The 25,077-nt window shown below is 41.5% G+C and overlaps 1 protein-coding gene across 5 annotated transcripts in view; it reads right to left on the minus strand.

The window, feature by feature from the left end:
• Window positions 1-300: 300 nt before the first annotated feature.
• The window catches only part of LOC132536399 (uncharacterized), a 53,614-nt gene continuing 28,837 nt past the window's right edge, over window positions 301-25,077 (minus strand). The window contains exons 6-20 of one of the 5 annotated variants that reach the window (XM_060184191.1): window positions 23,693-23,743; window positions 22,041-22,105; window positions 21,634-21,658; window positions 20,307-20,380; window positions 19,644-19,674; window positions 15,704-15,783; window positions 15,024-15,048; window positions 13,801-13,868; window positions 11,880-11,904; window positions 10,658-10,725; window positions 8,799-8,823; window positions 7,434-7,498; window positions 6,983-7,010; window positions 3,900-3,953; window positions 301-592 (exon numbers count right to left, since the gene is read on the minus strand). In XM_060184191.1, coding sequence (XP_060040174.1) covers window positions 3,910-3,953; window positions 6,983-7,010; window positions 7,434-7,498; window positions 8,799-8,823; window positions 10,658-10,725; window positions 11,880-11,904; window positions 13,801-13,868; window positions 15,024-15,048; window positions 15,704-15,783; window positions 19,644-19,674; window positions 20,307-20,380; window positions 21,634-21,658; window positions 22,041-22,105; window positions 23,693-23,743 — 674 coding nt within the window. In that variant the 3' untranslated portion in view covers window positions 301-592; window positions 3,900-3,909. Of the gene's footprint in view, window positions 593-2,375; window positions 2,645-3,899; window positions 3,954-5,654; window positions 7,499-8,669; window positions 8,824-10,657; window positions 10,726-11,879; window positions 11,905-13,800; window positions 13,869-15,023; window positions 15,049-15,703; window positions 15,784-19,643; window positions 19,675-20,306; window positions 20,381-21,633; window positions 21,659-22,040; window positions 22,106-23,692; window positions 23,744-25,077 lie in introns of those variants that run through there. The other 4 variants (XM_060184193.1, XR_009547993.1, XM_060184190.1 and 1 more) reach the window with 4 other exon arrangements.

Below are 25,077 nucleotides of genomic sequence, written 5' to 3' on the forward strand. Positions count from 1 at the left end.
TATGAGGCTGATTTAGGGGTCCCTTTTTTCATGGGATCATGACTAGAGTTAGCATAAATGTGTCTCATAGATAGTCTGAGATACAGAGAATGGCTTCCCATGGTCTTCAGAATCCCACGAGAACAAAATACCCAGCCACTGGGACCCATCCCAACAGAGCAGATGTGAAAAGTGAGACTAATCACCAAGATCAATAGAGATCAATGCTAGAAGACATCCCCACAGTAAAGCAAAGAAGGGAATAGAGGAGCAACCCAGGATTTAAAGCACTAGTGGCAATACAGTGTCAGTACTCATATAGTCTTTGTCTTATCTTATTTAAAGAAAAAAAAAGTCCTTCCAGGGGTTCTATAGTGTATTAAGTCATATTTGTAGGACATTGAGTGGAGACTGTCCTAGCTGATGTCTCAGGAGCAGCTTGTGTGCAAATAGGAGGCAGCTTCACTCTGGAGATGTGGATCCAGTTGTCGATCCCCAGGACATTCACTGCAGTGGAGGTAGAAAGAATCACTGTGAAAGGATCTTGCCACTTGGGAGTTCAACGATATTTTTCCTTTTAAGGATGTCCTTTAGGCCAGAACTTGATCAAAGCCTGTTGGCCAAGATGAACAATTAGAGAACCAGGATCTTTCCCTTCTTGAGGTACTTTTCCCCATTTGTGCAAGAGGCACTGGAGCTCTGTTTAGTCATTGCTACTGTTTCAGGGTCTACTATCAAATCTATATTCAAGAATGCCCTACCATAAACCATCTCAAATGGGCTACAAGTCATCCTTAGGTGAGGCAAATTATGAATCCTAAGAAGAGATACAGGTAGTCAAGCAAGCCATTTACCCTGTGTCTCCTGGCGTAACTTAGCCAGATGGGGTTTTAAAGTCCTATTCTTGCTTTCTACTTTGCCTGATGACTGTCACTGCCACCCTATATGTAAATAGTATTTAATTCCTATGGCTTTGGCTACTCCCTGAGTGACCTGGGCTGTAATGATGGACAACTGTCATCTGTAACCTCCCAGGAAATCCAGAACTAAGAACAATTCCTTTTAGGGAGTCAAGCAGTGGCACAGTGGGTTAAGCTCACATGGCGCAAAGCACAAGGACCAGCGTAAGGATCCCGGTTCTAGCCCCCAGCTCCCCACCTGCAGGGGAGTCGCTTCACAAGCTGTAAAGCCGGTCTGCAAGTGTCTTTCTCTCCCCATCTCTGTCTTCCCCTCCTCTCTCCACTTCTCTCTGTCCTATCCAACAAAAACGACATCAATAACAAGTAACAATGTTAAACAAGGGCAATGATAGGGAAATAAAAATTTTTTAAAAATTCAAAAATTTTAAAAATTAAAAAAAAGAAAAATATCTTTTAATAAAACCGTGGCAACTTTAGTTGCCCTCTCTTTCCAGGCTAGGAAAGCTTGGACCTGTTCCATGCAAGTGTCTACTAATACCAATAGAACTTTGTACCCCCTCCTCAGGGAGACATATGGACAAAGTCCAGTTGACAATCTACCTCAGGATCTGCTCCCTTTCTCTGAACTGGCTTTACTAGATTAAGTTTAAGGCCTCCAGAGGTACTATAAGAAAAAGTGGGGTATGCCTGGAAAACTTGCCGGACCAAGAGAAGTTGGTCCAGGGCCTGTGAACAAGTGCTGAGAGGCCATAAGAATGACTTTTCCCCCTAATGGAATAAATCATGCATGTGTTTGATTATCTTCCACTAATTGATTAGCTTTGGGAAGAAAATATTGATCATTTACCAAGCACCATCCAGCAACTCTGGTTCCTCCATTTTCTTGAGCCCAACCATCATTTTCTGTGAAATACTGAGGCTGAGTATCTAGATTTAGGCTAGGAATTAAATCTAGTGCCAAAGGTAGAGTCCTAGTGGCTGCCTGCTTGGTCTCTGAACCTTCTCTGTGATTTCCATTACAGACCACACTTACACCATTTTGATGGTGTCCCCAGCAGTGTGTGATAGGTACTTTCTGGGGTAAGTGGACTATATGTAGTAATTTTAAAATCTCCTCATCATATTTAATCAGAATATTTCCCTGTCAGCCTTCTAAATTCTTTCCATATAGCTGTGGAGGTATGACTAGCATAAAGGAATAGTTCGGGGTCAGTATATATGTTTAGGCAACAGTCCTCTCCTGGGCTAAGTGCCCTATTTAATGCTATAAGCTCAGCCTTCTGGGTTGAGGTTCCAAGAGGACCTGAGTATAAGTTCAGTTGAGGAAACCATAGCCTTCCTTTCACCACTGACTATGTAGCTACTGCAATCTGTGAACCATATATGTTCTGGGTCTGACAGTTAAGTCTTGCCTGCTGGCATAAGTATGAGCAATTATATGTGTACACTTATGTCCTAAAATTCGAGGAGCTGGTAGTAAAGTAGCAAGGTTTAACCCATTACAAACTTTAAGAGAGAGCTATGACAGCGGAGGGGGGAGGGAAGGTGGCATAGGAAGATAGCCTAATAGTTATGCAAGTATCAGTTATCCATAAATATCTCTGAATCTATCAAACTACAGACCTAGAATGGAGGAAAAACCTCAAGCTGTTGGCCCAGTGAGATTCTGGATGTTTCTGCTGTCAGGAGTGCTGTGGCTGCCAGAGCCCTCAGGCAGCTAGCCATCTTTGCACAGTACCATCTAACTGTCTGAAAAAAACAGGCAACAGGATGCTTCTCAGAGCCTAATATCTGAACATATATTCCTACAGCTAGGCCATACTTATCAGCAACATATAAATAAGCTGCAAATTCCCAAGGTAGGGCCACTGAGGAGAGTTTGCTTTAACTCTGTAAAAGCCTCTGACTCAGGAGGCCCCCAAGGTGGGGATTCATTGCCTGGTCATGACTCCATAACTGGGTGTCCAGAAATGGCTGAACCCTGTGAGACCAAGGAAACTATGCTGTTCGGCCTTGATTTGGGGCTTAGGAATCCCTCTAATAGTCTGTAATCTGTCTATCCCCAACTCCTTTTTCCTATAAGAGACTTTATAATGTTATTAATGGAGTCCTCTTGAGATAAATTACAAATAAGATCATCTATAAAGGCCCCCTCTAGCCAGATCTGTGTGAGATCCATTTCTAGAGTTCTGGCAAAACAATGAGGGCTATCTCTAAACCCTGGGCAACAGGTTAATTGCTGGTGCTGTCTTGTATATCATCCTCCCAATCAAAGGCAAAAATAAATCAGCTCTCTGGATCTAAAGGCACAGTAAAAAAAAAAAAAAAAAAAAAGCATTCTTTATGTGAATCACGCAGTACCAAGTGGTGTCTCCAGATATCTGAGTTAGAATGATATAAGGGTCTGCCTCCAGAGCGTGAACAAGTATCACTTCTTCCTCGGTAGCCTTAAGATCTTGAAAAAGATAAAATATTTTCTTAGACCTAGATACACTCACCTACTTCCTATTTCACTTCCCTCAATCAACTCTAAGTCTAAGCCTGTCAGATAATGTAAGCACTACAAAAGCTGGATAAGGGCAAGAGACTGTCACTACCAGGCCACTGCATCATCTGGAGCCCTAGTCAGGGAATCCTGGGTTTCCCAGACAAATATGATAGGCCTAGACCTCTAACAGATCCCTCTCTCCACCAATTGCAGAGACCCTGGGCCTTGGCTGTTGTGAAGTAAATAGGACTGTGACCTTCTTGGAAACATCACAAATAGTTACCAAAAAAAAAAAAAAAAGGAAATATGATTTCAAATGTAGTACTCTCAATGCTCAGATGCAGAATTCTACTTTCTCTTAAATGACTACAATGGGATAAGCAGAAAAACACTTCACACATCTTCAATTTATCTCTCTAAAGTCACAGCTCCCACAATGAGTCTCTAACTAGCACATGACACTCAGTGCCCTCCCCCATGGAAATGGAACCACCCTCAATTGTTGTTCCTACCTGGAGTCTCTCAGTCATGGAGGCTTTCATCATCTGAACTCTCCAAAGCCAAACCTTTGGAAACACAAACATGAATAGGATGGTTACTGGAGTGGACTCTGTCTCTACTCTAGCTAAAACCATGTTGATTCACACAGAATCACCCCAGATTCTCAGACTGTTTCTGTAATGATGGATGAGAGCCCTTCTGTAATTCATGGATCACATCTGAGAAAGGGTAAGAAATCACCCCCTCCACTTCTTATGACCCTCCTTCCCACTGGAATATGAAGGCTCTCATCTCCAAATGTGTCACCTGGAATTCCAACTCTATGGCTACCCTTGAGTTACAGGATTTCAATGAGCAGGATATGTGTTCAATGGTGCTTTCCAAGATAACACACAATGAGGATGGAAATAATTATTTGTGTTTGTTGTCAATATGTAACATTTAGCAAGTTCGGTGCCACACATAGTACACATACATATAGAGATTTTATATGTATTACACCCTGTATTACTTGAAATGTGAATGTGTAATGGGAAATGTGATGGTTAGTTTAGGTCACTTGATACTTCAATTCAGTAATTCATTAAGAGCATGAGGAAGCAATTGCTACACTAGAAAGCAGAGATGTAGTGATCAGCTAAGCCGAAGACATAAACTCCCCTTCATGACTCTCCTGTAGAGCAGACTGATAACCTGCTATGATCATGCCACACCAGGACACATGCCAAAGACTCTATTTCTAGAAAAAAAATAGAACATCAAGGTCTATGGCCAGTGAAGAGGCTAGTAGTCTACTTATGTGCAGAGAGGGGTGGTCACAGCACACATGCTCTGGACATGGTCAGGCCACTGGTCTGAGAGCAGAGGGACACTCACATATTCAGGACATCACCCTGTCAGCCTCAGCTGGGTGATAGCTAGGGTGGGCCCAGCTCTGTGTGGGACCTGACACACTGACAAACAGAGGAGGGAACACCACACAGAAGTAGTTTTAACTCAGGGGTGTGTTCATCAAACATGTACTGGGATGTGCAGGTAAGCACAGCTGGGGAGAGATGAGGAAGATACACTGCTGCCCTTGCTGTGCTCACACATAGTATCAGTGCCTAGGAGCATCCAGATTGAGAGAACACAGGGACCAGCCACCTAATGCTCAACTTCTGCTATTCTCAGGCACAGGTAAGATAGCAAAGACCTACTTAGCTCTAAAATAATCCCCAACCAGACAGATAATACTTTTTGCCCCACCTGTAAATCAGTTGTCCTGCTTAGGCAAAAATTACTCAAGTCACTGGACCATCAGAATATAGCTAAATTGGACTTCCTGGCTTCTTCCAACATGAAGACCCCAACCTACTAAACATTTTATCCTGCTTTATATTTTAATGCTTTTCAGCCACCAAGTTGCAAATGCTACCATTTCACCAACCTGACTTTCCTAGGCAGACATCCTCACCAATGTGTCCTAGAACTCCACCTTCCCAGAGCCCTGTCCCACTAAGGAAAGATAGAAATGGGCTGGGGGTATGGACTGACCTGCCAACATCCATGTCCAGTGGAGAAGCAATTACAGAAGCCAGCCTTCCCACCTTCTGTATCCCATATAAAGGTCTTTCGCACGTACTCCCAGAGGGATAAAGAATAGGAAAGGTTCCAATGGAGGGGATGGGATATGGAACTCTGGTGGTGGGAATTGCATGGAATTGTGTAACCCTCTTATCCTACAATATTGTCAGTCATTATTAAATCGCTAATTAAAAAAAATCCCACACAGTTTGTTCGACTCACTCTCCATGCCACACTCAACTCATCTGCCACAAGAATATTCTACAAGTGCCCTAACCATGTGGATAAGACATTTCATTTATGTAACTTTATTTCTGGGACAGAAAACATGGCTCAACAGGTGTAGACAAGGACTCATTCTCAGGGCACTTCTAGGAGGAGGTGCCAAAAGAAAGTAGCACTGGAATGACACAAAGGAAAATATATTTGGGAGCCTATTTTCCTGTCTACCACCCTTCTTCATTTCTGATGTCCATGTCCTGGAGGGCTATATGGAGGAAGGGAGACATGACTATAATTCCAGCCCCTCACCTCTGCATCTTTGAGGAAAGACTTGGTTAATCATAGAGTTAATGGAGATGATGATGAGTGTAAAGGAAACTCCTGTATCCATCTTTGAGGAAGATGTCCCTGCAGTGATCTCAGGAGCCATGGAAGAAAACAGCTCCTGCCTCATCTTTACTCAGAGAGGTCATAGTGTCCATCCTAAGAGCCTCAGTGCTGGGCCCAGGGCATGAGGACATTTCTGCCACCATGACCTTTACTCATTAGGACCCATGCCACCATGGACTTGCTGTCCTTGATACCTCCTTTGTGTCTCATGAATCATTCCTTTGAATGAGATATTTAATTCTACACTTCACTCAATGTCCACACATATATGTACCCCCACAATAATGATGGAATAACTTATTAAGGAAGGTAACATTGGAATTGTAGTAATAGGCTCTAGTAGTCATTGGGGCACACATACATACAATTATTCCCACTGGAGTTGGGCAGTAGTGCAGTGGGATAAGCGCAGGTGGTGCCAAGTGCAAGGACCTGCTTAAGGATCACAGTTCAACCCCCAGCTCCCCACTTTCAGGGGAATCGCTTCACAAGCTATGAAGCAGGTCTTTAGGTATCTATCTTTCTCTCTCCTTCTCTGCCTTCCCCATCTCTCTCCATTTCTCTCTGTCCTATCCAACAATGATGACATAATCAACAACAATAATAACTACAATAATAAAACAACAAGGTCAACAAAAGGGAATAATTATTTTAAAAATTAAAAACATAAAAAAACAGTTATTCTCACCACCACACATGGACCCTCAAAGTCAAGCAGGTCAGCACACTAGTAGTGACAACACTAGTAGTGAAACCACTTTCTTAAAGTTACATAGGCTTTTTTTTTTGCAAACAGAAATGATGGATGGTTGTTTTCCTCAGATCTCTAACATGATTCAAAGATCTCAGTCAGAATGAGTCTCTAGATTAATGACACTAAGTTTACCATGAAAGGTAGTGGCTGCAGGACACTTACCATCACTGGAGGATGATGATGATGCCACCTGTAACAACAAAAAGAAGACTGTGAGCCTCAACAAAAGGAATGCAGTGTGCATAAGAATTCTGTTTTCAGGTTGGTTAGGAAACCATATAGGAGATTACTGTATAATCATAGACCAAAAGCAAACTAGAATACATGTGCACTCTGGTTATGTGTGATTCAAGGCCAGTTAGATTAGCATGAAAACATTCATAACCAAAGGAGGAAAGTCTGACATGGAAAGAGGGACCCCTCCCATAGGATGTGTCACCACAATTGGTGTTTCTGTTCTGAGAGAGTTTTCTGGAATCAGCCATCACTGACATGGAATTCTCCCACAACACTCCCACCTAGATATTGTTATCTGTCATGGACAATGTGCAGTGTTGACTAGAAAGGAAATTAACAGGAGAAAAGACTTCCCCCAGTGAAAAAGGCAACTCACCTCAGTCCGTTGAGGTCCACCCTCACCAGTCTCCAAATGTATATTCATCCTTCTGACTTGTTCATCTGGTGGAAATACGAAGACACAGAGCAACTGTCAGGACATGGCTGCTGCTGCTCAGGATTATTGGGGGCTTTGATGGCTGGAGGATTCATGTGGGAGGGGTGAAAACTTGGTGTTGACACCCTCTGTACCAACTTCTCAAAAGAGCTGTGACAAGAGTAAATATCAACCTGGCTACTGACACACCCAGACAAATTCCAGTACTGTCTATCCTAGGTTTTGTGGTTTGCCTGATTAGAAGAAGATTTTATTTAGGGGGTCAGGCAGTAACGGGTAAAGCACATGTGGTAAAAAGGACCCAGAATGGTGTAGGATCCCATTTCAACCCCCTGGGTCCCCATCTGTATGGGGTTCACTTCACAGGCAGTGAGATAGGTCTGCAGGTATCTATCTTTCATCCTACCATTCAGCCTTTCCCTCCTGTCTCCATTTCTCTCTGTCCTATCCAACAATAACTACATTAAACCCAAAAACCACAACATTAAAAAGGGCTACAAAAGGGAATATTTTTTTTTAAAAAAGACTTTAGACAAAGAAGTCACTCATATGAAGAACATACTGAACTATCTTTCTGATGCTCAGCTTCCTTCCACAGCTCTCCAATTTCTACTCAGATTACTTGACCACAGGCATGACCTTCTGATTTATAATGTATGTCTTAGGGGTCTCTGCTGGCTCCAGCACTTCATGGCTGTCACATGGAGGTTGGAACTCTGATGCACAGTGACTCAAAAGCCAGCTGAATGACAAGTGAAGGCCACTAGTCCAGAACACCAACAGTGGGAGACACAATGAGGTCACATTTTTCATGAATGGGTGGTCACATCTCACCCATGCATAACATCCTCTCAAAAAAAAGTGTAGTACAAAAGTATAGCTAGAATACCCACCCGATCCAGGCTGCTGTGTGTAGTGGGTGGAAGTATGCTGGGGACAGGAGAACAGACAGGATACTAGCAATTGTGAATCTGTGAAAGTACAAAATATCCCTCTCACTCCCTCTCCATGGTCTCTATCTATATTTCTACCTACTCAGACTCTCACACTTGTAACAACTATAAATACTAAAAATAATGTCTAAGCCTAATGTAAACAAATATAAAGAATATAGAGTTAGTAAGAAATAACACATACAGACCACATTTCTCATCAAGAAATTTGCTATTTCCTTACCTCCCCAAGATCAATTCCCCATAGAGACCTGGAGCCAAGCTGGTTCTCCAGAGTGAAGACACCAAGGGTGCACTGCATGAATAAGCACCAACTTTGTCGTCAGCAAGAGAGTCAGCCCAGAATACTTACCATTTCGGGTGGAGATGAATGGAGCCTGCAATGGCAGAACAGAAAACACTGTGAGCATTAGGGCATTTTGTGTCCTGTGTGTTTGTTCCCTTGGTGGCTGTCACAAGCCAAAGGGAACAAGGGCCCAACCAAGCAAAAGCACTCCCTAGGGAAATGCATGATCTTTCTCCAGGGGATGATGTCTCACATCTACTGAAGCTGTGAGACATTACTTTAATCCAAAGAGAGAAAAGTACTTTCAAGTCATCATATTATATCCTCGAATTCCTAATACAATAAAAATAATAAACATCTATAAACCACACAGGTTTTGGCTACCAGGGTTATCACTGGTTTGTAGTGCAAGTAAAGTCATAATGATATTCCATTCCCCCAACCTTCATTTGGTGAGATAGACTGAAACTGAGAGTAAAGGGAAAAATACAGGTTGAGACAAAGAGACACCTTGTACACTGTTTCACTGTTTGTAATATTCCCCCCATGCTTGTGGGGGATATAATTTGGAGATGCCATCAGCTGGGGCCCTAGTTGGGGAGTCCTAAGCTTCCCAGATATGATGGGCCTTGACCTCGAATAAATCCCTCTCTCCATTGTTACCAGTTATCTCGATCAGGAACAATACAATAGACCTCTCTGTGGGCCCCCATAGAACCTTGCCCTCAACTTGGATCAACAATGGCAGAGAATGGTCCATCCTCTGAAGGGTGGCTAGATGATATACTCTGTCTTCCCCCTGAGGAAGTTTTGATCCTGCATTTGGTGCAGCTTGGAACATTCCTACTCATGACCACAGAATGTGAGTTTAGGTCTATAGGAATGCAGAGGTCACAAGGCTCCTAAGTTGAATATGGGCTAAATTGATGAGATTTACATAATTGGAAGCTACTGTCTCCCTGATTCAACTTTCTGGTCCTTTTTACAACCATGACATCATCTCCCCACACAATAACTTGAATCCACCTGCATATCAGAAGTCAGGCTCAGAAAAAAAAAATTTAAAAACCTAGTATAGTCATAAGTCCTTTGGAATATAACTAAAACAGGAATAATAACTATCTACCAATCAAAACCCCACCCCTTCTTCCTGCAAAATCTTCATCTGCACTATTCCAACCTTTAGGTTCATGATAAGTCAACAATTTGTTTGACTTTATATGTTAATTATTCTTTCAGCCATGGGTTCAAGATGCTAACATGGTGCCAAATGGACTTCTTTGGGCAGATGACACTAACAATATGTCCCACCCCACTAGAGAAAGAGAAAGACAGGCAAGGAGTATGTATCCACCTGCCAATGCCCATGTTCTGTGGGGAAGCAATTATAGAAGCCAGAATTCCACCTTCTGCACCCCATGAGCCTGAGTCCATACACCCAGAGGGATGAAGAAGAGGAAATCTATCAGGGGAGGGGATGTGATTCAGAGTTCTGGTTATGGGAATTGTGTGGAGTTGTACACCTTTTATCCTATTATGTTTTCAGTATTTCATTTTTATAAGTAAAAGTTTTAAAACAATAATTGAGCAAAAATTTAAGTCTATTATAAATAAATAAAAAAGTAAAAAAAATAATTCTCCATAAAAATAATTTTGGGGATGTTCTACTCAAGACCAGTCAGTCCAGCATGGTAGCACTCTAAAACAACATGGTGAAGGACCTCTACCATAGGGTGAGTCACCACAATGAGTTCCTGTACTGAGAGAGTTTTCTGGAGTCAGCCATCACTGACATTAAATTCTGCCTCAACACTTCCCACCTAGATACTATTATCTGTCATCTACAATGTGCAGTTTCAAACTCATCTGAACTTGACTGGAAAGGAAATAATTCAGGAGAAAATGAAAAAAAAAAAGCTGCTCACCATGTCAATCTGCTGAGGTCCACCTACACCACTCTCAAGACTGGGATTCAGCCTTCTGAACTGTACATCTAGTGGCAATAAGAAGACAAAGAATAACTGTCAAGACATGGATGCTGCTGGTCAGGGTTATTGGGGGCTTTGATGGCTGGAGGATACATATGGGAGAGGATAAAACTTGGGTGTTGACACCCTCTGTACAAACTGCTCAAAAGTGGCAAGAGTAAATATCAACCTGGCTACTGATGCACTCAAACATTAAATTCCAGTTGTGCCTATCCTGGGGGTTTGTGGTTTGCCTGATAAAAAGACTTTAGACAGAGAAGCCAATTATATGGTAAACACACTGAACTATCTCCCTGATTCTCAGCTCCCTTCACCAGCTCTTAAGTGACCAAAAATGGAGAGAGGTTGACCACCTTGTCCTATGAAGTTCCTCTACTTCCTGGAATAGGATCCAGAATATTTCATGGGTTCTAGATGCATTTCACTTGATTAATGAAAAATCTGTGAACAAATGCTATTTCTGCTCAGATTACTTGACCACAGGCATGAATGACCTTCTGATTTATAATGTATGTCTTAGGGGTCTCTGATGGCTTCAGCACTTCATGGCTGTCACAGAGAACTCTGATTCACAGTGACTCAAACACCAGCTGAATGGCAATTGAAAGCCACTAGTCCAGAACACCAGCATTGGGAGACACACTGAGGTCACAGTTTTCATTCCATTAAGTGGTAAGGCCTCACCCTCTCATAAAATTCTCTCAAAAGTGTGGCTAGAATACCCACCCCCATCAAGGTGGCAGTGTTGTGGAGGCACTGCCAGTTAGTGAGGCTGCTGTATGTAGCATGTGGAAGTATGCTAGGGACAGGGGAACAGACAGGACACTAGCAATTGTGAATCCGGGAAAGTACAACATCTCCCTCTCCATGGTCTCTATCTATATCTCTGCCCATTCAGACTCTCACAATTGTAACTATAAATACTAAAAATAATGTCTATGACTCATGTAAACAAATATAAGGAATATATAGAGTTAGTAAAAATTGACACAGACTACATTTCTCATCAAGAAATCTGCTACTTCCTTACCTCCCCAAGATCAATTCCCCACAGAGACCCAGAGCCAAGCTGGTTCTCCAGAGTGAAGACACCAAGGGTGCACTGCATGAATAAGCACCAACTTTGTCCTCAGCAAGAGAGTCATCCCAGAATACTTACCATTTCGGGTGGAGAAGAATGGAGCCTGCGATGGCAGAAGAGAAAACACTGTGAGCATTAGGGCATTTTGTGTCCTGTGTGTTTGTTCCCTAGGTGGCTGTCACAAGCCAAAGGGAACAAGGGCCCAACCAAGCAAAAGCACTCCCTAGGGAAATGCATCATCTTTCTCCAGGGGATGATGTCTCACATCTACTGAAGCAGTGAGACATTACTTTAATCCAAAGAGACAAAAATACTTTTAAGTCATCATATTATATCCTCCAATTCCAAATACAAATAAAAATAGTAAACTTATATACACCACACAGTTTTTTGGCTACCAGGGTTATCACTGGTTAGTAGTGCAAGTAAAGTCATAATGATATTCCATTCCCCCAACCTTCATTTGGTGAGATAGACTGAAACTAAGAGTAAAGGGAAAAATACAGGTTGAGACAAAGAGACACCTTGTACACTGTTTCACTGTCTGTGAAAATCCCCCCCATGCTTGTGGGGGATAAAATTTGGAGATGCCATCAACTGGGGCCCTAGTTGGGGAGTCCTAAGCTTCCCAAACAGATATGATGGGCCTTGACCTCAAATAAATCCCTCTCTCCATTGTTACCAGTTATCTCGATCAGGAATAACACAACAGACCCCTCTGTGGGCCCCCATAGAACCTTGCCCTCAACTTGGATCAACAGTGGCAGAGAATGTTCCATCCTCTGAAGGGAGGCTGGATGACATACTCTGTCTTCCCCCTGAAGAAGATGGATCATGCATTTGGGGCAGCTTGTAACATTCCTACTCATGACCACAATGTGAGCTTAGATCTATAGGAATGCAGAGGTCACAAGGCTCCTAAGTTGAATATGAGCCCCAGATCGGATAAAATTGATGAGATTTGCAGTAAAAAATATTTATACAACTTTCCCATATTTGGGAGCTACTCTCTTCCCTGATCCAGCTTTCTGGTCCTTTTTACAGCCATGACATCATCTCCCTGGACAATAACTTTAATCCACCTGCATATCAGATGTCAGGCTCAGAAGAAAAAAAGAGAAAGAAAAAAGAAAGAAATCTAGTATAGGCATAAGCCCTTTGGATTATAACTATAAAATAAAAAACAGGACTCCTAACTAATCTACCAATGGAAACACCACCCACGACCCCTGCAAAATCTTCATCTGCATTATTCCAGCCTATAGGTTCATGATAAGTCAACAATTTGTTTGGCTTTATATGTTAATTACTCTTTCAGCCACCAGATTCAAAATGCTAACATGATGCCAACTGGACTCCCCTGGGCAGATGACCGCAACAGTGTGTCCTGGAGCCCTGTTTTCCCAGAGCTCCACCCCACTAGGAAAGAGAGAGACAGGCAGCGTGTATGGATCCACCTGTTCTGTGGGGAAGCAATTATAGAAGCCAGACCTTCCACCTTCTGCACCGCATAATGAGCCTGAGTCCATACTCCCAGAGGGATACAGAATAGGAAAGCTATCCAGGGAGCTGGTGTGATTCAGAGATCTGATGATGGGAATTGTGTGGAGTTGTACCCTTTTTGTCAGTGTTTCATTTTTATAAATAAAATTTTAAAATAAAAATTAAGCACAAATTTAAGTCTATTATAAATAAATAAAAATTAAAAAATTAAATCTACATAAAAATAATGTTGGGGATGTTCTACTCAAGACCAGTCAGTCCAGTATGGTAGCACTCTAAAACAACATGGTGAAGGACCTCTACCATAGGGTGTGTCACCACAATGAGTTCCTGTACTGAGAGAGTTTTCTGGAGTCAGCCATCACTGACATTAAATTCTGCCTCAACACTTCCCACCTAGATACTATTATCTGTCATCTACAATGTGCAGTTTCAAACTCATCTGAACTTGACTGGAAAGGAAATAATTCAGGAGAAAATGAAAAAGGCAGCTCACCATGGTAGTCAACTGAGGTTCACCTTTACCAGTCTCGAAACTTGGATTCAACCGTCGCAACTCTTCAGCTAGTGGCAATAAGGAGACACAGAATAACTATCAAGACATGGATGCTGCTGGTCAGGGTTATTGGGGGGCTTTGATAGCTGGAGGATACATATGGAAGAGGATAACACTTGGATGTTGACACCCTCTGTACAAACTGCTCAAAAGTGGCAAGAGTAAATATCAACCTGGCTACTGATGCACTCAAACATTAAATTCCAGTTGTGCCTATCCTGGGGGTTTGTGGTTTGCCTGATAAAAAGACTTTAGACAGAGAAGCCAATTATATGGTCAACACACTGAACTATCTCCCTGATTCTCAGCTCCCTTCACCAGCTCTTAAGTGACCAAAAATGGAGAAAGGTTGACCACCTCGTCCTATGAAGTTCCTCTACTTCCTGGAATAGGATCCAGAATATTTCATGGGTTCTAGATGCATTTCACTTGATTAATGAAAAATCTGTGAACAAATGCTATTTCTGCTCAGATTACTTGACCACAGGCATGGATGACCTTCTGATTTATAATGTATGTCTTAGGGGTCTCTGATGGCTTCAGCACTTCATGGCTGTCACAGAGAACTCTGATTCACAGTGACTCAAACACCAGCTGAATGGCAATTGAAAGCCACTAGTCCAGAACACCAGCATTGGGAGACACACTGAGGTCACAGTTTTCATTCCATTAAGTGGTAAGGCCTCACCCTCTCATAAAATTCTCTCAAAAGTGTGGCTAGAATACCCACCCCCATCAAGGTGGCAGTGTTGTGGAGGCACTGCCAGTTAGTGAGGCTGCTGTATGTAGCATGTGGAAGTATGCTAGGGACAGGGGAACAGACAGGACACTAGCAATTGTGAATCCGGGAAAGTACAACATCTCCCTCTCCATGGTCTCTATCTATATCTCTGCCCATTCAGACTCTCACAATTGTAACTATAAATACTAAAAATAATGTCTATGACTCATGTAAACAAATATAAGGAATATATAGAGTTAGTAAGAATTGATACAGATCACATTTCTCTTCAAGAAATCTGCTATTTCCTTACCTCCCCAAGATCAATTCCCCACAGAGACCCGGAGCCAAGCTGGTTCTCCAGAGTGAAGACACGAAGGGTGCACTGCATGAATAAGCACCAACTTTGTCCTCAGCAAGAGAGTCAGCTCAAAATACTTACTGAATGTGGTGGAGGTGATTGGAGCCTACAGTGGCAGAACAGAAAACACTGTGAGCATTGCATTAGGGCATTTTGTGTCCTGTGTTGTTTGTTCCCTTGGTGGCTGTCACAAGCCAAAGAGAACAAGCACCCAACCAAGCAAGTGCACTCCCTAGGGAAATGCATGATCCTTCTCCAGGGGATGATGTCTCACATCTACTGAAGCAGAGAGGCATTATTTTTAACCCAAAGAGAGAAAAGTACTTTTAAGTCATCATCTTATATCCTCAATTCCAAATAAAAAATCATATTAAATATCTAGATACCACACTGATATATATATATATTTTTTTTGCTACCAATGTTATCACTGAGTTTTGGTTCCTGTACAATGAATACACCACACCCACAGTGATGTTCCATACCCTCCCACCCTTTATTTGGTAATACAGTGAAACTGAGAGTAAAGGGAGAGAGACAAGAAAAGACAAAGAGACACCTTCAGCACTGTTTCACTGCTTGTGATATTTCCCACATACGTGTGGGGACCAAGGGTTTGAGCATGGGCCTTGTACATAGCAACATGTGTGCTCAACCTATATGCTACCAGTCATCCTCTGCCATATTTTAAACAATTAAGTTCATTTAATACTAGAATTCAAGGAGAGAACAGTATGTCCCAGACAGGCAGGTGAGCTTACTTCCATTCCAGGTAGTGAAACATGGGATAAACTGTCACTACTGCATCCACTGCTGTCCTCATCTGAATCCAGGAAGGTAACTAAAAGCACAGAGAGTGACAATCACCTATTGGGAACTAGAAGCACAGAGTGACAGTCACCCATTGTTGCAGCTCAGAAATTATGCAGAGAGCTTGTCATGAACAGATCACTGTAGGGGTGTGGTTAGTTATAATCACGCACTTGGCCATTTCTGAGCCTCCTTCCTTCCAAGAAGGTCTGGTGAAGAGGAAACTCTGCTCTTCAGTCAATGAAGAGGTATCTCTAAGTGCACACAGCAGCCACACCAGTCACCTCCTCCTCATCCACATCAAGACTGAACCAACTACCTTCTCAAGATAGTCGATGCTGGGCCTAGTGTTCACTCTCCTGATTTTGTCACCTTGGAATCCATGGATACCATGACCTGCTGTGCATTATGTATCCCTTCTTTCCCTAAATCATTCTGCTTTAAGAATCCTATAATTTGTCCTGGACTATAGTTAATAACCTGGTCACAAAACCAAAGTTAGGGGGAAACGAGCAACTTGTCTCAAAAATACAAGCATTTTATTTTTTAATATCTTTTAACTTTTTTTAATGATTTAAAAATAATTTGCTAAATAGGATTACAGCAGACTTATTCCACACCACAACTTCTAGCAAAGCTCTATGCCTTCTTTTACCCAAAGTTCATCACCACATGCCTCAAAAAGTAGTAGGGACATAGGATATTAAAGACTTTGTTTTGCTTTTTGTTTATTTGTTTGAAAATTTATGTGTTTTCAAGTCTCAATATTCCACGTATGAACAAAACCAACCAGTAGTTTTCTTTCACGTTGTTATTTATTGTGCTAAGCATAATTAGCTCAAATTACATTTATTTTGCTGCACACCACTGACATACCAACTGCTCCAAATTGAATCCCACTGTGTATGGAAAAGGAGATGGGGAGAACATTTTGGGGGACTGCACATGTGATTTGAGATAAATGATATTTAAGGAATTTTAAAGATACCCACTTTGATATAATGAACATGAACCCTGGTGCACTATTGGTAGGAATGCATACGAGTGCAGCTTTTATCAAAAGCAGAACGCTTAAACAAATAATGGAAATACTTTATGATCCAGCAATATTGCACCTAGGCATACATCCAGAGGACATGAAACACTCACTCAAAGGGAATATGTGTTCCTGTGTTCACAGCTGCGTTACTTACAGTAGTCAAGAGAAGTAACCCACATACATATAACTGAATAATGATGAAGTCTTCTCCTTGTCCATATCTTGGATAGAACTGGAAGGAGTCATGGTAAGTCATATAAGACAGAAGGAGAAGGATGAATACTAGATGATCTTATTTAAAGGTGGTACATAAAAAAAAGTCAAGAAAGAAGTGAGAAACAAAGGAGGAAAAGTGGCTGGATTAGGTGTATTGCTGCTGAGCAAAAATCTCTGGCCTAGGTGGAGATGGTGTAGGAGGAGAGGGCGTCAGCTACCCAGGACATGATGGTGAAGAATTCTTGGGCTTGTGGTGGAAATGATGTGCAGACAGCATCCTGGGAAGATAAGAAACTGCATCCCTATAACAACAAGGACCCTGTAAGCCATTTCCCCCCCCAAATCATTTCTCATTTCAGGTTGACCACAGGGACCCTGTGACAGCAGTAATGGTGGTCAGTGACCCTTTGAGAAAACCCCAATGCATGTTCTTGATAACATTCCCTCAGGACAGATGCTAATCCTTCCCGGGAAGAGGGGATTGGAACCCTCTTAGCTCTGCCTAGAGGCTGCTCTCTGCTTAGGTTCCTCAGCACTGGCTAAGGCAGAGGCTCCCCAGCAGAGAAGGAGCCTAGCCTGACCTTCTGCTGACATGCAAAGGGTCCATCTAAAGCCCTTCAACCGACAGGACTGGGAGGGAGCAGAGCAGGAGTGAAGCAACACCAAGGGGAAAACAAGGGTTGATGCTTGATGGATGCGGTGACCACACTCAGCTTCTGCAAGGCCTCACATAAGGCTGGCGTTCATGTCAGAATTGCTGTTGGTTTCAGATTCAGACTCTCCCAGGGAGTGGAAGTGTGAAAAGTGCACAGGATGGGGATCAAAGGGCCTGACCTGCTGCCTAGACAACTCTGCCTCACTCAGGTGACTGTTCCCAGCCCCTTTTCTCCTCTCTAAATCTTATTTCAGGTGATGTTGCATTACAGTCATGTTCAACAAGCATTAAGAGAATGTCAGAAGCCACTAGGAGGGAGATTCAATATTAAATAATGTTGTACCATAGAATCAAACCCAATATTTAGAAACAGAGTTTTCTTCTCTAAATGAGTGTGTTCTCCAGTGATACTGGATGAATTCACGCTGAGGGATCACTCAATATAATGAACTGCTCATATATAAACAATGTACTTTATGAGCACAGCCCCTCCTACTAATGGCTGTAGATACCTGTAAGAAGGTATTCAAGAGGTGATGTGCCCCCACCTATAGAAATCTCATTTTTGACAATGCGGCTTCAAATACAAAATGGAGAATCTTTGCAACAAATGGTGTTGGGAAAATTTGGTTTGAAACATGTAGAAGAATGAAACTGAAACACTACATTTCACCACACAAAAAGGTAAACTCCAAATGGACCAAGGTCTTGGATATCAGACCAAAAAGTACCAAATACTTAGAGGAAAATATAGGTAGAACTCTTCTCCATCTAACATTTTTTGGCATCTTTAGCAACTCAAGTACACTTACAAAGAAGACAAAAACAAAAAAAAAAAATCAATGGGACTATATCAATTGAAAAGGTACACAGCAAAAAACCAAACAAACAAAACCAGACTCCTTCCAGAATAGCTCTCTCTTTACATACCATATATTAGACAAAGGGATGACAACAAAAATATATGAAGAGCTCTCCAAACTGAGCCACAAAAAACTAAATTAGCCTATCCAAAAAATAAAAAAGAAAAGAGGACAAAATGTGAACAGAGTATTCACCAAAGAAACAACCCAAAAGGACAACAGACATGTGAAAAAAATGCTCAGTGTCACTGTTTGTCAGAGACATACAAATAAAGACAATGAGATGATACTCCACTCCAACATAAATGACATACATCACAATGGATGGTAGAAATAAAATCTAGAGAGGTTGTGGGGCATAAAGAAACCCTCCTTGACTGCTGGTAAGAATGTGAATTGGTCCAACCTTGTGGAGAGCAGTCTGGAGAACTCTCAGAAGACTAGAAGTGGACCTAGCCTATAGTCAAGCAATTCCTCTCCTGGAGATAATGTTGTAAGAATTCAAACACACTCATCCAAAAAGATCTATGTAAACCTATATTCTCAGCAGCACAATTTATAACAGTCAACACCTGGAAGAAATCTAGCTGTCGAATAACAGCTGAAGTAGTAGGAAAGCTGTGGTATATGTACACAATGGAAAAGTACACAGCTATTAAGAATGAAAAATTCCCATTAGCCACCTCACAATGGATATTGCTTGAAGGAATCACATTAAGTGAGGAGCCAAAAAGGAAAGGATGAATATGGGATGCACTCACTCATGGATAAAGTCCAGAAATAAGAACACAAAGGGGAAACACAAAGCAGAAGCTGGATGGTGTTTGATGTATTGCACCAAAGCAAAGGAATCATTAGGGAGAAGCCTTTCAGATCCTGGGGCATGATGGTGGGACAGGATCTAGGTTAGGCATGTGTTTTGAATAAAATTGAGAAATTTTACACATGTATAAACAACTGTATGTACTGTAAATCATTAATTCTCCCAATAAGATAAAGGACATGGTGGTCCTTGTTCATCACACCTATAACATCATACAAAGGTCTCATAGTCAGAATGACCTGTTTTACTGGGATTTCCCAGTTTTCCCTGAAGGATGAGTGACTAGAACACTTACCATCTTTCGATAATTTAGATATCCGCACCACCTGCAATTACAGAAGGAAGATTATGAGCTCAGACACAAGGTGTGCAATGAGCACAAGATTGTGTGTGTGTGTGTGTGTGTGTGTGTGTGTGTGTGTGTGTGTGTATGTGAGTGTGTATGTGAGTGTGTGTGTGTGTGTGTGTTACCAGACTTAAGGTGATGTTGGGGATTGAACCTAGGACCTTAGGTGACTCAAGAATGAAAGATGTTTTGCATAACTATCATGCTATCCCTCCAGCCCCCTGCACAAAGTTGTTCTGTTGTTCCAGGTTTTTAGAAAATCTGTGCTCAGAGGGAACAGAGCAAGTCAGAGGATTGATGTGGAAAGGAACTAAGCAAGGAATGAATTAAAAGGCCACCTGGACAAAACTGACCACTTCTAACCCCACCAAGAAAGGCTGCCCTAGAGGAGAAGGACCCCTGCCAAGGATGCCTTCAGGATAGGTGTTCCTGGGCAAAGTGTTCTCTGGAGTCAGCCATAATTGGCAAGAAACGCTCCCACAGTACTTCCCACCTGGATACTGTACCTGTCCTCTGCAATATGTAGGGTCAGGATCATCTGAACTTGATTGGAAAAGAAACGACCCAGGAAGACCAGTCCTCTCCTGCTAATTGGAAGGGAAAGCTCACCTTCTCAGTTCCCTTCAGTCTTCCATCTCTCGCCTGGTTTCGTAGATTCACCTTTATAAACCGCTTCTTCAGTGGCTCTAAGAAGACAAAGAAGAACTGTCAGGATATAGCTAGTGCTGTTCTAACACTTGGAGGATTCAAGGAGGAGGTGAAAAGGGTTCAGGACATATTTTGCTAGCCCAGGTGCACAAGAGAGGTGCAAGAGTAGTGCTGCATCCTGGACACCGAGCAAATCATACACCAAATTCTAATTTTCTTCTCATCCTGTATGTGTGATTGCCAGATATGTGTCTACTTAGAGCAAAGCAGGACATATTATCAAGAAACTAAATTAGGGTTGGGGTAGATAGCATAATGGTTCTGCAAAGAGACTCTCATGCCTGAGGCTCCAAAGTCCCAGGTTCAATCCCCTGCTCTAGTTAAAAAATAAAATAATTGGCCTCCCTAATTCTCATTCTTCTTTGTTCAGCTTCTAAAAGGCAAAGATGTTCATGGTGCATCCAACAACTATGGTTATAACTGGGGATAAAGTGTCCAGGGACCAAGGTTCATTTCCACTCGAATGTTGTAATATTTATGGGGAAATATTTTTATTTCTACAGTGACTGAGCACTGAGGTGACCCTTACACTGAGAAATATAGGTATCTCTGCAGGCTCAGGCACTTCAAGGCTATCAGAAAGAGGCTGGGACTCCACTGCACATTGACTCAGAACCCAAATAAATGACAAGTACAGGTCAATAATCCAGGCCATGAACACTGAGAGTCACACTGAGATGACAATTTCATTCCAATAGGCAATCAGACCTTACTCATTCATGCTGCATAACAACACTCTAGAAGTTGGCTGGCTGCTAGAATACCCAGCCCTCCAGGTGGGAGTGTGTTGAGGACAACACAGTGCCAATTAGAGCAGGCAAGCTGTGTAGGGTGATCACAGTTGGGTGGGGCCTGTGATACACAAGAAACTGCAGAGAAGTAATAGAAAACTCACCTGGAGAAACATACATCTCTAGTTTTCTGTACTCTCTTTCTCAGACTCCCTTTTATGTATACAAACACTCATATGACTAGAGAAATAGTAGAGATACCCACCTCCAGTGCAAATAATTTTAGAGAATATATGTCTCCATGGACTGAGAGGTCTGAACATCACTTTCATAAGAAATGTGCTATTTCCTCACCTCCTCAACCACCATTCCTACCAGAGACCTGGGACCAGGCTGGCTCTCCAGAGTGAAGACACCACCAAGCACTGACTGCCCACCCCCCACACCCCAACCAAGACCTCACATTGTCCTCAGCAAGAGTGTAAGCCCAGAACACTTACTCTTTGAGGTAGAAGTATGTGCTACCTGCAACGAAAACAGAAAACAATGTGAGCACCTGAGCATCTTGTGTCCTGTGTATTTGATCTGTAGGTGACTGTTCCAAACCAAATAGAGGCAAATTGGCCCCTACCAAGCAAGAGCAGACCCCAGGGAAAGGCATGAGCTTTCCTTAGAGGATCCTCATCTCAAGTCCACTGATACATGCATAACACAATACTTTTAATTCCATCAGGTAAATCCTCTTGAGCAAAATTTCTCATCCCACTACTAATTTTCATCTACTATTACTAACCAAGCAGACAACATTTACCATTATAGTCTAATATGAATGCAGTCATAGTTCTATAAGTGAAACTCAATTTTAAAAGAATCCAAGTAACAATATTTGTATATCATGTGAGCTTACCTCAGTGTCAGATGAAGACACATCTCCCTCTGATCCACCACTGAAGACACCTGTATCAGAACCCTCTAATGGAGATAGAAGGACAGAGCAACAGTCAGTCCATTTTCCAACTGGAAGGTTATAATACCACTCCAGGGCACATATCCAAAGGAAACAAAAACACTACTATGTGGTATATGCAGTTGCTTATTCATAGCTACAACATACCAATAATTAAAATGTGAAATAAAACCTAAGTGACCACACCAATATGACTGGAAAATGAAGTTATAGGGTATATGCCCAATAGGATATTACTTGGCCTTTGAAAAAATATTTCACCAGTTTGGAGAAAATGGATGAACTACAGGTAGTTTTACTAAGAGAAACTAAGATAGTTTTACTAAGTGAACTTTCAAAAAATACTACTTTCATACACATGTACAGGTATGAAAGTATACAACTTAGCAAAGTGGGGGGGCTCATATTTGTGAGCAATGACAATGGTGAGGATAACATTCCCAAGTTAACTAGGCAACCTATGATGAAATATTTGATTCAGCTAGACACACAAAATGCAACTAACCCATTATTTCAAAACTGAGCATCCCTTTATCCCCTGTCAACTCATGCCCTCTTGTAGGCCTGATAAAACTAGCTTTTGGATAAGAAAGTCTAAACAAATTGTGACACACGGGTCATTCATGCATTTCCCCAGATACTTTCAATTATCTTAATCATGTAATTTTATTTAAATACAATGTTTAGGGAAAGAGTTCAACAAATAGCATAATGATAACTTTCAGAAATTTACACTATAAAACATCCTTCTCTTAATTCAAAAGAACTGTGATATATTCCATGGTTCTGTCAAGTGTCTCCTTTTTATAAATAAAATAAAATAAAATAAAATAAATGTCAGACTTCACCACACACACAAAAAAAAAGAATAAAGAATTCATTTTTTTCACCTCATCTTGGATGAAGTTTGAGGGAATCATGTTAAGTAAGACAAGACAGAAAGAATAGGATGAGGACAAGATGATCTCACTCATAGGACTTGTGTAATAAGAACAAAAGGGAAAACAGAAAACAGAACTTGAACTGTTTGGTGTATTGCAACAAAGCAAAGGGCTCTAGAAGAGGGGGATAGGTCCTGGTATGTGATGGTGGAAGAGGACTCAGCTATTGGGTTACAGCATTTTGCAGAAAACTAAGAAACTTTACACTTATATCAACAACTGTATTTATTGTTTACTCTAAATAATTAACCCCAAAAATTTTAAAAAGAGATGGTGTCTTCAGATTCTTTCTATGACAGGTGAGGAGGAAACCCAAACTAATGAGCATGTGCCTCATTTCAGGGATTTCTCACCAAATATAACCAAGATAACCAACAGATTGAAATGCTCAGGCAAAGATAGGACTCTTAGGATATTTAGTTACCTACCAAAGCAAGAAAAGATGGTTATTATATAAACTGTGCACTGACACCTAGGACGTAATTCTTCATCCTATGATATCAGGCAATATGAAAAAATATATATACCCACATTGATTCTCACTGTTATTTCCTTTCTCTATCTGACTCATTACTCACTCCTGGCCTCAGAAATGGCAGTAGAAATTCTGTATCTCCTTCCAATAGGACTAACCTCAGTGGCTGTTCCTACCTGGAAATTCTTCACTTGTGGGCAAATCCTCAAGTGACTCCAAAATGCAATCTTTAAAGACACGAATGAATGAGAAAGTTATTGCAGAGCCAGACACACTCAAAATGATGAGGTATAATTATGATTGCAAATTCAAGCAACTGAATGCTAGCATCTTAGGGGAGGCAGGCATGGGAAAATAAATAAATAAATAAAAAACTGAGACACTGAATTACAGGAAAACTTAATCTGAAACCATAGCAGAGAATCATCCACAAAGGAGATTCAGTTACATGCCATCATTACAAATAAGAGAGATGCATCAGCTCAGTGGCTTTTTGGAGGTCCAGCTCAGTGTTGTTGTTTTTTTTTTTTTGTGGGGGGGGGAAGGAGTCTTTACTATTGACTGTTAGTCCTTAGCCATATCTCCCAGAAGCCTTAAGTGCTACATCAGCTTGTCATGTTCAAGTCTTTCTGTCCCAGTGCAACCATATACTGGCAATACCTTTATCACAATTTCTATCAGATTTAACATAGAGCTAAATTCATGGGCAGGATCCAGTTACATAAAGACATTCTAGAACTGTATTTCTCAATCACTTTCCAGTTTTTAGAGAAACAATTCATTGTGGGAGGTTGTAGTACACTAAAGTAGAAAGTCATTATTGTAGATACACTATTATTCTGGCACATTCTTTGCTCTGCATGTCAGTGCAGTCAGTCACTGTGTAAAAGTCCCTCTATCCCAGCAAAGTGCATCCAGTGAAATAAGAAGAGCTTCAGGATAGTTTAGAAGTGGATGAGCAGCTACTCTATCTTCTTATGTGTAAAGCAGAGCTCTGTCTCCTACAGCTCCACAACAGCACTGAGACAATGATGCTGATGGCATCTTCATAACAAAATGTTGCTGTGAGCTCCTATTTCTGCTAACTATGTCTCTCAGGATTTGAGCCTTTCTATTGCTCACAGCTATAAGGGAAAAAAACTCACTAAATATCTCTTTATTCACTTAATGACCTGGTGTTAGGAACTGAGATATAACTTAGCATTACAAGTGAAGATATTTCTAATTGGAACTTCATAATTGTCATATCTTTGAGGTGACAAGAATCCCAGAATCTTCTGTGATCTGTCACACTACTAATATGATGAGGGCTCCCATGGGGGCTATGAACAGGAAGTCCATTTGCAATGAAGGATAGTGGGGGAGGGGGCTCATTGTGGACTCAGGTATTGTCAGAATTACATACAGACTGTGGAACAAGCTGGGCGGGTCCCCATGGTCAGGGAGAGCCTTTTAAGTGTGTTAAGTACAGCTGAGCATTTCAGAGAATCAGCCTGAGGCCACATGTCTGATTTACATTTTGGCTTCTGTACTTTATACATTATATGTTTGAGTTCCTGAC

The sequence above is a fragment of the Erinaceus europaeus genome, unplaced genomic scaffold, assembly GCF_950295315.1.
Source record: "Erinaceus europaeus unplaced genomic scaffold, mEriEur2.1 scaffold_304, whole genome shotgun sequence".
Classification (NCBI taxonomy): domain Eukaryota; kingdom Metazoa; phylum Chordata; class Mammalia; order Eulipotyphla; family Erinaceidae; genus Erinaceus; species Erinaceus europaeus.